The sequence below is a fragment of the Neurospora tetrasperma genome (genome assembly GCF_000213175.1).
Source record: "Neurospora tetrasperma FGSC 2508 unplaced genomic scaffold NEUTE1scaffold_1, whole genome shotgun sequence".
Classification (NCBI taxonomy): Eukaryota; Fungi; Ascomycota; class Sordariomycetes; order Sordariales; family Sordariaceae; genus Neurospora; species Neurospora tetrasperma.
The window spans coordinates 4770099-4782050 of record NW_009799099.1 but is presented as its reverse complement, the minus strand read 5'-3'; the positions used below and the strand labels follow the sequence as shown (position 1 = coordinate 4782050).

The 11952-nt window shown below is 50.0% G+C and overlaps 3 protein-coding genes across 3 annotated transcripts; 1 reads left to right on the top strand and 2 right to left on the bottom strand.

Annotated features, from left to right (window-relative positions):
• Nucleotides 1–2496: 2496 nt before the first annotated feature.
• On the bottom strand, nucleotides 2497–4283 carry NEUTE1DRAFT_116087 (uncharacterized protein; the record flags this gene model as incomplete). The annotated part of the gene is made up of 1 exon (XM_009850152.1): nucleotides 2497–4283. One exon carries the CDS (start codon nucleotides 4001–4003, stop codon nucleotides 3206–3208), a length of 798 nt encoding a protein of 265 aa, XP_009848454.1.
• A 1989-nt stretch (nucleotides 4284–6272) lies between these two features.
• NEUTE1DRAFT_77367 (uncharacterized protein) lies at nucleotides 6273–7371 on the bottom strand (the record flags this gene model as incomplete). Its single annotated transcript, XM_009850151.1, has 3 exons — nucleotides 6273–6561; nucleotides 6732–6899; nucleotides 6992–7371. The coding sequence occupies 3 exons, from the start codon at nucleotides 7237–7239 to the stop codon at nucleotides 6273–6275; spliced, it is 705 nt and encodes a 234-aa protein (XP_009848453.1).
• A 964-nt stretch (nucleotides 7372–8335) lies between these two features.
• Nucleotides 8336–11647, top strand: NEUTE1DRAFT_128001 (uncharacterized protein; the record flags this gene model as incomplete). Its single annotated transcript, XM_009850150.1, has 2 exons — nucleotides 8336–11393; nucleotides 11544–11647. The coding sequence occupies 2 exons, from the start codon at nucleotides 8336–8338 to the stop codon at nucleotides 11645–11647; spliced, it is 3162 nt and encodes a 1053-aa protein (XP_009848452.1).
• Between the last annotated feature and the right edge of the window lie 305 nt (nucleotides 11648–11952).

Sequence of the window (11952 nt, the reverse complement as noted above, 5' to 3'; positions counted from 1 at the left end):
GGAATCTGGTTACTGCTGGCTTATGAGGCTTCACGGGAACGGACAAAGTGAACAGCACCCTCGGCCATGTTAATAAGAGGGGTAACAAAGTTTGGACTGCACATAATATGGATAGGACATGGACAGGGACAGAAAGAGGGACAGGATTTCTTTTATTCTTCATTTCTTGGGGGTTTGCGCGGTTGGGTGTTTGGAAAAACAAGAGGCATGCATGCGGTTGTTGTTGATAAGCATTATCTTTATATACTGTTCGGGTTGAGTTGTTGGATAGTTTAGCTTGCTGGTTGCGATAGGTGTTTCAATTCTTCTTCTCCTATGGGTTTCTCTGGTATTGGTTCATCATCATCATTATCCTCATTATCCTCATCCGCATTCAGGATTCGCATGGTTAAGAGAGCTTGAAGAACCGTCTTGCCTAGAAATTAGCAGTTTTGGTGTATATTTCATTCTTTACATAGCTTAAAGTGAATGCTTACAACATCTATTTGTTGGGTGAGTTGATCAGTTAATTGGTTGGTGGTGCGAAAGTGTTCTGGAGGTAGAAACTTACACAACGAGGGCTAATCTTAGGCACAAGAATAATTTGGAGGGAAAAGAATAGTAGACAAGAGAGTATAGGCATAATGTAAGATCGGTGGGTGGATAGTAGTTCACCAACTGAATAATCATTGTGATCACTCAAGTTAGTGATCAAGGTGGAGGACGGGAGCTCTACCAACAAGGAGAAACTCCCAAAAAAACACCAAAGCGGTCACGGTCACGATCACTACTCCAGCGCTCCTTTCGTCCAATAGTACACTAATCACAATGACTCGCCTTCAGATAGTTTTTACACCTCACGAGGGATCACGAATACCAAGGGCAGCCACATAACTTAAACTGAAACTGAACTATTAGACAAACAAACAAACAAACCACCAATAACCAAACCCCAACTATCCAAATGTAGACAAAATGAAAAAGGAAAGAGTTGCCCAACTCTCAATAAGCCCCCATCCGTGTTCGGCAGCAATGGAACTACTAACATGGACGCCCACATAGGACAAGTAAGCACCTTCCTGGGGCTTCTCTTATCCCATCTTGAGGACAAATTTGAACGTACCTAGCTAGCTGTGTACAAAGCGCTTCTTTTTCAACCAGCAGTGTTTCATTAAATAAATAGATAGAGCTACTATAGAAGGGGGAAAAGAAAATCAGGCATATTCGGCGCACTTAATGGTAGTGGCTCGAATTTCGTCCATCCACCTTGAGACTAATTATTTTTGGAGTGCCTCTGATCTCCAATGACAAGTCTTCGAAAAGTATATACCTTTCAACACTCGGCATCATTATAACATATCAATGCATCACATATATCCCTTCAAAGTACATATAGGTAGGATCTCTGCGTGTATTGATATTTTTTGAAATGGACACGCAGTGTAAGGGCATCAAACTATCTATCTATTAGTTTCAATGCTCATTCCACCAAAGCCCCAACTATCAGGTATAGTTAATTCCTTTAATTCCGCATTATTTTATAAAGTCCTATTCAACAACCAAAAGATAGTAGCCGGCCGCATCTTCATAGGACAGACAGCAAGAGAACAGTCAAACGTAAAATACCTAGACAAAAACGATGAATAAAAAATAAATAAATAAATAAAGGAATGGTCACCGACCTCATAACGGACATCAAGTTCTACACTATCCAATTTTTCCACCGCCATAGGTAACTCCTGTCCATGTCCTTCCCCCTTACCTAGGGAAACAAGCAATTCGAAGAGCCTAAAAAAGCACACAACAATGCCCCGAGAGATGGCTACATACGTACCTCCAAGGAACCAGGCGGGCACTGGACGGAGGCTAGATTAAAGCACTGGGATGTAGTGTAAGTAGGTAGCGGAAATCAATAAGCAGATATCTATCGATGCATGTACGAGTATCCAGTTCCCGCAAAAAAAAGTTTTATAACGCATCAAATTTCCGTCACCTACCCTCTCCTCTCCTCGAACTTTTATCGACCCTGTTATTAACCACGAATTACTGACCTCGCTATTCCTCAGATGAACCAGAACCACTACTAGTTCAGCCGCTGGTGATGACTTCGGTAGGTCCGCGCGCGCGGTCTCAGCAGTCAGCACATGCAGTATCTCCATGTGATGACACTAACACCTTAAGCTGCTTTCAGCAGGTTCTTCTGTTAGTGCTTAGCGCATTGCGTGGACTTAGTGGTGGTGGCTTAGTCCGCGCAAGCTCATTTTACTATTTTCTTGGCGCTATCACTGCTCAGCCACTCCGCTATATACGCGCGTAGAATGGCATTTGGACATCGTGACTTTCGGGAATACGAAGTCCAATGATGGCTTCAAAAGATATACTTTTGGGATTGGTTGAAGGGAAGGGCATCTCCACCAATGCGAAACGTCAGAGTGAAATGTCAATTGGGGCATCCACGAAGTGTGCGAATCAATGTCACTGAATCAGCAATCGAACAATTGAACACTAGGTTTGCTTGTCAAGAGAGTGAAAGTGAATGTCTCATTTTCATTCGATCCCCCCATAAAATACTCCGCCAATGTTTTTCCGAAAAAGAGGTATCTACATCAGAAGAAGAAGAAGGTGAAACAGATAGCTTCCCTGCTGCTCAGCCCACTTATAGCTTAGTACCACCACCATGGATGGTAATTGACGTTAGTGTGTCTGAGATGGGACCATGTACCTGGTAAAAGGGTTTGGCACAAGCCTGAAGAAGTTTTGAAGTTTTGTCATCAAATCGTTCGACAGAAAGAAGACCACATTTTCATTGCGGAAGAAAGTTCCAGCGCCAATCCTTTTTGTCGTTGCGCGCCCCTCAAGGGGGCTTTTGTTTTCCAATCCGTTCCCGCGCGCCAGTCGCCGTTCCGTTCTGTGTCTTTGTGTGTGTGGTATCTTTTCTAAGTGGTTGTCCCGCCTCCCCTTTGTGTGACGCTCTTATGTTCAATTGCCAAAAAGAATTGACCATGAAAAAAAGCATGAACAAAAGGGCTAGGGAAGAAAGAGTCGTAAAAGTCATCATCGCCCTGCGAATCGCTCCGTCCTTTGTCCAAAAGAGACGCTGGAGAAGATCCGCGTGAACCAGTTTTTTTTTTTCCAATGCGCGGTAAACAAGTCCACGCGCCTATGTGAGAAGCGAAAATGAGTAAATGGCCTTGCTGTGAAGGCAGTTGATGGTGTGACCATTTCTTTAGTCGGAGAAAGCCCATTCGACCTTCTTGCGGCCGTCGGTAAGGGCGCCAAAGACGTCAAGGAAGGCCTTCTTGGAAACATCAATGTCGTTAAAGGCACATCCCATGCACTTGTCACGAACAGTGGCGGTAACGGTCTTGCCATTGGCCGTGATGACAACCTTCCTGTTGCAGTAGGGGTTGCCGTTGGACTGGGTACCCATCATCTCGTGGGAAAGGGCCACAATGTTATCGGACATGTCCAAGCCGTTGTCATCAAAGCCGCAGGCACCCAAACCGACATCGTAGTAGGTGAGGTCGCCATTGTGGGAGCTACTTGTGCTGGAAGTAGACTCCGTCGTAGAAGACTCAACGGCCTGTGGAGAGGCAACCGACGCGGTGGTGGGCTGAACAACAGGGGCCGGAGCAGACGAGCTCTCCACGGAAAGAGGGGCAGGAGCGACTGTCTGGACCGGAGGGGCGGCCTGGCTAGAGCTGGTGGTCTCAGAAGCAGGAGCAGGAGCCTCAACCTTGGCAGAAGAGGCGGGAACCACGGGGACGACGGCCGCAGCGCTGGAGTGGGCCTGCGAGACGGAAGTGATGAGGGTTGAAGTGGCCTTTGGAGGAACAATCACCTCGGTGGCGGTCACGTCAATGTACTTGGTGACGGTCTCATAGACGGTTTCAGTCACCCATTCCGTGACAAGAGAACGCTTGTGGTGGTGACCGTGGTCCTTCTTCTGGTGGTTAAGGCCGTGGCGAGGCTGGGCAACAGCAAACGAAGCTAAGAGGCTGATGATGACAGTGGTCGACTTCATGTTGACGGCGGATGAAGTTCGAAAAGGATTGTGATATGTCTCTCGTCAACGAGAAACTGATGATGGTTGATTCTTGGTGGTCTTGGCTACCGTAAAGGAAGGATGTAGGTAGGTGGAGGGATCCTTGGTGTTGTCCGTGCTGTGTAAGCTGTTGGAATGTGACGGATCGTCAATGTTGAGTTTGAAAGAAGGTGATTCTCGTAGCCGGCTCGAGGAAGGAATGTACAGCTGATATTCCAAATGGTTCGATCAGCAAAGAGCAGGGGAGCTTGTGAGAAGTGGGAATATGAGATCGATGAGAGACGAGACGGACATGAACCTTTATAAAAGAAAGGACCCGTCCGATCTTAGGGCTAGGGAATCTGAAATGAAGGGGAGACGCGTGGTCCGGGCGAGCTAGACAATGCCTGGGATGGCTCAAACAGGCTGATGACCCGGCTGGAGGCAAGCCATGCTCAGCCATTTCCCTTGTGTTTTTTTTTCTTACCCCTGCCCCTGCTCGAATGTGTGAATGCCCCCATGCGAGTGGGCCGTTCACACTTGTTGGGCCCCATTCTACCGAAGATGCCTAGCCAGGCCCGACTCGATCGTCCTAACCGAGTTGTCAAACGACCCCAGCACCACGTGTTTGATACCATCCAAAGCTCGATCAGTTGTTAGTGCGGTTCTTGTTCTGGCAACGATGAGGGGCAGATGCTGGCTTGTCAAGTGCCAAACAGCATTGTGACAGTGCGGAGGAAGGAGCAAATCATCGTGAGCACCGCCTTGGACAAAGAAATTGACGGTTGCTTTCGATGTTCCCCTTAAGCCCAACCAGAGACTTTAACCCTTGCTTTCACCCGATGTTTGCAGGTGTCCTGCATTCGTCCCACAGAGCTTCTTTGACGTGCCGTTATTTCGTAGGGCTGCGAAGAGTTACCGCTGAGATTACCGCTGAGGAGGGAGAACCACATCCAAGCTCAGCTCCTTCGACCCGAGCCATGTAGCGACCTAACAAATCTCGCAATGTGGCGGCGTAGAGTAGTATCGTACCAACGAAGTGCAATGACGACGCTGAGATTGAAAACTTTTGACCAGAAGCGACGCGGGAGACCTGGCCCTTGCAGCTGACCTGCAAGGCACTGACGCGGAACAAAAGCCGGACCCCTGTTTTTCTTGGGTCAGGAACGGCCAGGAACCAACTGAGCCGGGATCATTCCAACCAATCATCATCCATGGCGACCCCGAGGCCTGGCTGGGCTCCTGCGCGCCGATGAGCAACTGGCGATCCGCCCCGCTCTTCGAAAATTCTTTATTCTGCCATGCTTCGCGTACCTGGATGTCCTTGTCGCCCACAGGCCCGACAGCTTGTCAGACTGGGGCCGTCCGTCCCGTACGTTGTTTCACAGCGCATCGCTGAATGAGGGGAACCTCGAAAGCATTTGTAATGCCAAATACCGTGGCGCCCTACGAGGAGTCGGCTGAGAACCGACGTGTGGTGGGACAATATGCTTTTTGGTGTTTCACTGCTAGTTGAGAGGAAAAGTGTAAAAACGAAGATATAGGATTCAGGATGAAGAACCTGCTCGTCCGGAATACCACGAACTGAGAGAAGGTCCAGGGCATGGATGTACGCGTCTGCCATCGTCGATGTATTGCATACCGGCAGAGAAATGGTCCATTTGCCAATTGCCACAGTGGGACTTGAGTGAAGAAAAAAAACAGGTCAAAAGCTATTTCGTAGTGTAAAAGTAATGGCCACTCACCAATATGATGGCGCAGACCTGCGGTTCTGAATGGAGACGCGTCCTTATCCCTTCCTTTTGGCCGGCCTCGGACGTCGGGCCTGGTTCCGCAAACTCTCGACGAGTCAAATCGACTGGACGACCAGAATGATGTGATGAAGGTTGAGCAACTTATCCTCTATTCGATTTCCACAGTTGTTCGTCATGCATGCGAATAAGTGATAAGATGTGGGGCACGTTGTTGTCACAGTCGATATGCGGGCTCAACAGGCTCGTGTTACGTAGCGGGGGCGTTTCCAGAGGCCGGCCAAACGCACATTCGCCTTGCAATATGTGCGGTGTCCTTGGATATGCGATGTTGCCTGTCATGGCCAGAATCTGGCGAGAACGTCAATTCCGCGTCCCACTTTGCTTGCCATCGTCGGTTGATTGGAGGCTTCTTGACAAAATGCCTCTTTTGAATCCTTTTGGGCGCGGAGACGACCTGTCGAAGATCCTTTGGCGAAGCTGGCTGAACTTTGAAGTGCTGAAATCCTTTTCATTTCTTATTTGCGGGTAAACGCGTACAGGAACAAGCCTTCTCTAGAGAACACGGGCCGGTCTTGGTCCTCAAGCTCGGTAATCTTGAAAGTCTTTCTGGCAGCCTTGAGAAACTGCATGTCTGCACGGCGTCTCTTCTTGAAACAGAAGTAAACGGTGGCGTTGGGTTCAAGGGCCAATAGATCCTTCAGGGTCTGGAGGAGGAGCGGGAAGGCGGGTTCGAAGTAGACGCAATCAGCGGCTAGAATAGTATCAGGCTTGAGAGCAACAATTTCCTCTGGCAGTGGCTCGCCCCTATTTGCATCACGAGAGGTTGTCAGAATAAGCATGAGCGTGAACCCGAGCCCGGGTGGCCCGATCCTGGTCGGGACCGTGGAAGAACAAGAGTCCGATGTTGTGGGAAAGGCACAGCAGGAGGAGGAGAGCGGGGAAAGCCGTCACACAGGACTGTATGTATCGCTTACCAGTTGAGGATCATGGATTTGACCTTGTCATTGAGGCCATTCAAGGTGGTGTTGTATGCCATGAGCTCTTCCATCTCCAGTTGGTCTGTGATGTACATGGGAGTTTCAAAGCTGCAGCCTTTGGCAACTGCAAGTCCAACAAGGCCACCGCCGGCGCCAATCTCGAGTCTGGGGGAGCGAGATATGTCAGTGCCATGCCATGTGGTTGGTGGTTATCGTGGCTTCATGTGGGATGAAGAGCCGGCATGAAAGGCACCTACATCCGAGCCTTTTGCAGCTTATCGCCATGGTAGCGCAGCATATGCTTGGCGAGAGTCATTCCGGCCGGCCAAAGCTGGCCTCCGCATCCCGTCTTTAAATCTTCGTGTAGCTTCAAAGGCTCGGGCAGGAGACCACCAAAGTCGAGAGCCGTGTCGGTCGGGGCCTTGTACTCCGGTAGAGGAGTGAAATCCTGGTCGAAGGCCAAAGGATCAAACTCCGGTGACGATGATCGTGATCGGGCGCTCATAGTTGGTGGTATGACCTTTTCTTCGGGATGAGGCTAATAGAGTGAACCCAGATAATTCAAGAGTTAAACGGTACAATGTCAAATGTTGTGCTCTGGGATTTTTTCCGATAGAGAGAAATTGGTCAGAAACTGTTATCTGGCATCACCATCGTCGTTGTCCTGTGGTGGTAGTCTAGACGGACCCGACTACATAGTAGACGCTCAGGTCGGGCAAGCGCCCAAAAAAAAAGTCCCCACCAAAAAATCCCCTCCCTTCCGACTTTGCGGGGTTGTGAAGACACCAGGGCACTGCATCGACAACCTTCCGATATTACACTTCGGGAAGGCACGACCATTGAGCAACACGACTCCGTCGTCTGACCTTGACCGCCAATATCATGGTCGCTCTTGCCATACTCGAGTCAAGAGCAGAGGCTCGATTTTTTTTTCTTGGCTGGAATATTGTTGAGCCGAGCGTCACAGAGTGTCCCGCTCGAGTTGCGGCGACTGTCATTTGATCGGCGATATCTTCCACATCAACAAGAGGCCTTTCAACCCAGACGCTCGAATTCAAATCGATCATGACATGTTCGTCTTTACGAAATCCCCTCCCTCCGAAATGTGTCACGATGGAAGCGCCTCCCTGAAGCACGGGTCTCATGGACACTTCATCCGGCGGGCTGGTGTTCACCTTGAAGCCCGACTGGAATGCTTCAACCACATTCAAGAGGTTTCAATGCCAATCTCGCATTGCTCAAGTGGGCTCACGACACCACTACAGAGATCCGGCCATTACATACAGATCCCCTCCAGCTATGTATGTCGCGTCCAAAGCCCAAGGGGCGGCTGGTGAGTCGCGACTTGCCCCCTTCAGCAATTTATGAAGAGCGTGACGCAAGGGAACATGCCTCGTGAAGAAACTTGGGGTCAGCCTCCCTCTTTGAAGATTCGCGTTCTTGCTGTCTCTTATGTCTAGTTTGATGCCCTCAGAACTGTCCGCTCTGGTGTTCATGATGAGTTTCCTCTTCCTTCTAGTCTTTGTGAATATTGTAGTCGTCGCTTCTGTTATCTACAATTCGATATCCCAGGCAGCGTTTTGCTCGCCGTCATCATCATCATGGCATCACTTTTGCGTCTCCTCGCCTCATTGCTTTTCGTTGCAGTATCCAATGCTGCCCCAGGGGTCTATTTTCCCATCAGCTCTCAAATCCCACCTATTGCCAGAATCGGAGAACCGTTCTCGTTTATATTTTCAAAGTCAACATTCACCTCGACAACAAGCATCACCTACTCCCTTGCCAACTCTCCACATTGGCTTTCAATCGACAGCGATGCACGGAAGCTCTATGGAACACCAAAAGAGGCTGATGTCGGATTGGGAGATAGGGTGAATGTTCCGTTTGGATTGGTGGCAACTGACGAGACCGGCTCGACAACACTCGACATCACACTGGTCGTTTCAAGGAAGGCCGGGCCCAAGCTTGATATTCCTTTCAACCAACAGATACCGGGATTTGGCTTCTTCTCCAACCCCTACACCATTCTGTCACCGCCGATGAACCAGTTCTCTTTCGTGCTGGACCCAAAGACCTTCTCAGTACCTTCAGACAAGCCTTTGACATACTATGCAGTCATGTCGGACAACACTCCTCTTCCGGCCTGGATATCGTTTGACGCCGGAAAACTTGCTTTCTCCGGACAGACTCCAGCTTTCGAGGCTCTCGTCGACCCACCCCAGACCTTCGAGTTCCAACTCCTAGCCACTGACACACCTGGGTTCGCCGATGCCTCTCTGAGATTCAACATTGTGGTCGGGAACCACAGAGTTACGGCCGATCAGACAACAGTTGTCATCAATGCAACTGCTGGGAAGTCCTTTTCATATGACGGGCTGCGAGGCAACATCGACGTCGATGGCCAACCCATGCCTTCTGGCGATGGTATCATCGTGGTCTCTACTTTCAATACCCCGTCATGGCTCACCCTGGATATGGACAGTCTACATATCACAGGCACTCCTCCCTTGACAGCAAAGTCAACAAACTTTACCCTCACGCTCGAGGACAGCTTTGCGGACAGATTCAATCTGACTGTCATGGTTCAGGTCAGCGGCACTCAAGCTCAAATCTTCGGCATGTTGAAGGAAGAGCTGCCTGTCATACAGGCACACGCGGGCGAGCACATAAGTTTCGAGCTTGACCCCTTCCTAAAGGACCCTGATGGCACAGAAATAGTTGTCGATGACGATACATCGCCCTCATGGATCCGTGTCCGCGAAGGAACCATCTTCGGCGACGTACCAAAATCGTCAAAGGACTCCATCGTGAGTGCTACGATAAGATTGACTTCAAAAGCTTCAGGAGCATCAGAGTCAGTCTTGCTGAGCGTGCACATGCTAGCGGATACAGGGGACGCGGTAGACACGACAGATACAGATTCGACTCCGGGCTCGACATCAACTGGGGACTTGGGCGGTACTAAGCCTACCCAGAAACATGCACCTACTCCCATCGGACTCATTTTGCTGGTCACTATCCTTCCCGGACTCTTGCTCCTTGGCGCTCTCATGGGCATGCTTGTCTGTTGCCTTAGGCGACGAAGAGAAGCCAAACGACCGAAGCTCAGCACCCGTGATATACCGGGCCCTCTCCCGGGAACTTTCACCATCAACGTCACAGGTCCAGATGGGCAGAGTTCCATGGAGCACATAACAGGACCATACAACACGCAAAGCACGATAAGTCAGATGTCACTTGCTGAACAGGACCGGAAGAGTGACCCTGAATCGGGCATCAGCCGTCACCAAAGCTTCGATGCTGACGTGCCACGCCCGCTCAGCACAGTTCGGATGCTGCCTACCAACGAAGAACTCCTGCCGGCAAGCAGTAGTCTTCTGGATATCACAGGTTCGCCTCTGATGTCCGGTGCTATCACTGGAACTCCGCGAAATCGGCGGCACGAGAGAACCCAGACGCTCCTCAGCCACATTTCGGAGACTAGCTACTATGAGGAGCACTCCTCAGGAATCACCATCGAAAATACTCTGGAATTCCTCGGCAATAGCAACACAAGAGGCTCGTTTCGGGACGGTGTTGAAGTCGACATTCCGTGCCTTGGTGACCTGTCTAGCATCCAACCCACCCCGAACTCTGCATACACGGGCGAATCATACTGGAGCAAGCTAGGTTCCGGCCCGTCCGTTCATAACAGATCTCCTGCGATAGGCTCAGTTCACAATGACCCTACAGGCGCTGCCCGGACTCAGCCAGCCATGCTAGTGAGAAAACTTGTGTGGCCTTGGTTCAAGGGCCGTGTCATCAGTATCAAAGGTGTTGCTGAGAAGTTCGGGGAGGCAGCGAAGACAACACTGGCAGGCTTGCCCAGTCTGTCCAGTGTCCAGGCATCTTTACACGACAAGACGCCAGACATATCACTCTTATCAAACAAGCAGTCTGAAAGTTCGGACATCCCCGACTTCCCATCACCGCCACAAGGGACAAAGCGACCCATAATGACCAAGTATGCAAGACCAGTGACGCGAAGAGCAGTCGGCACAGGGCGTATCGTCATCCCACGACAAAGGCTAGTGTCGACAAAGGTCGAGGTAGTGGGAGGTCCGACTGAAGACCTTTACAAACCAGCAGAGGACAAAAAGCAAGCTTCACCCACGTCTAGCTTCGACCGCCCCAGCAGGAACTCACTTGGCATCTCGTACGCAGACATGGCATCCAACTCACCTTTCCACCAGTCTAGCACATGGTCAACAATACCTTCTAGTCACGAGTGGCACGACGAGACACTACAGAGCCTCGAGAATGCCGACAGCGTGTTGCCAAGCTCAAGTCTCAGAAGATCGCGGTCGGCATCGCAACCTAACTGGGCACCATATAAGGACTCGCTATCTAACATCAACGATGGTGCAAGTTCCAAATATCCGCAGAGTCAATGGTCGTTTGCCCCTATCCCGCGGCCTCAGCCTCTTGGTGATGCATCTTCTATCGCCTCGCAGGGTTTGTCGAACTCTGTGAGCGGGCATGCCCGCGCTCCTACGCTTAGTTCTGTCGGGTTTTCAAAGGCACCTTCGTCGTTCCGGCTTGATGGCAATGAGAACACGCATACTGACGACGCGGAAAAGGAGAACAAATGGGCAGGCGGGACGAGCGGTTTTCTCAATGGTAGGTTTCGCTCACCGCAGCCGATAGCATTGGTGACTTCGCAAAGCAAGACGAGTTCGGAATTTGCTGTTTACATCTGAGTTTAATACCCCATTTTATTTTGTTTTGTTTTGTTTTGTTTTGTTTTGTTTTATCTTATTTTTTGTATAGTGCTCCTGAATAATCGGCTTTTGTGCGGGTACGGACATCAAGGAGTTCAAGATTCCAGGGCGTCACTGGCACTTCTCATTTCGAAACGTACAAGCTACATGTGATAGTCCGGATTTTAGTGTAGTGTAGAGTAGTGTAGTCCCGAAATGTGCCGTCATCACGAACCAGTGGCGGCGAAAATGGGTCTGATATCAGTGGTCCCGTCCAATCTCTCATGCTTCATGCTGTGTTCCTTCCCCTCAGTTTCAGTTCAAAACCCAAACTAAAGAAAAAGAGGCTTTGGCTGAGTAGCACAAGCCTGTACAGAGAGGTCGGTCACGAGAGAGATTGGATCTTGCTTCCCAATGTCTCATCGCGATGTTGCAACCCAACATGCAAAATAGGTCACACGAAAGAGGAAAAAATTTGA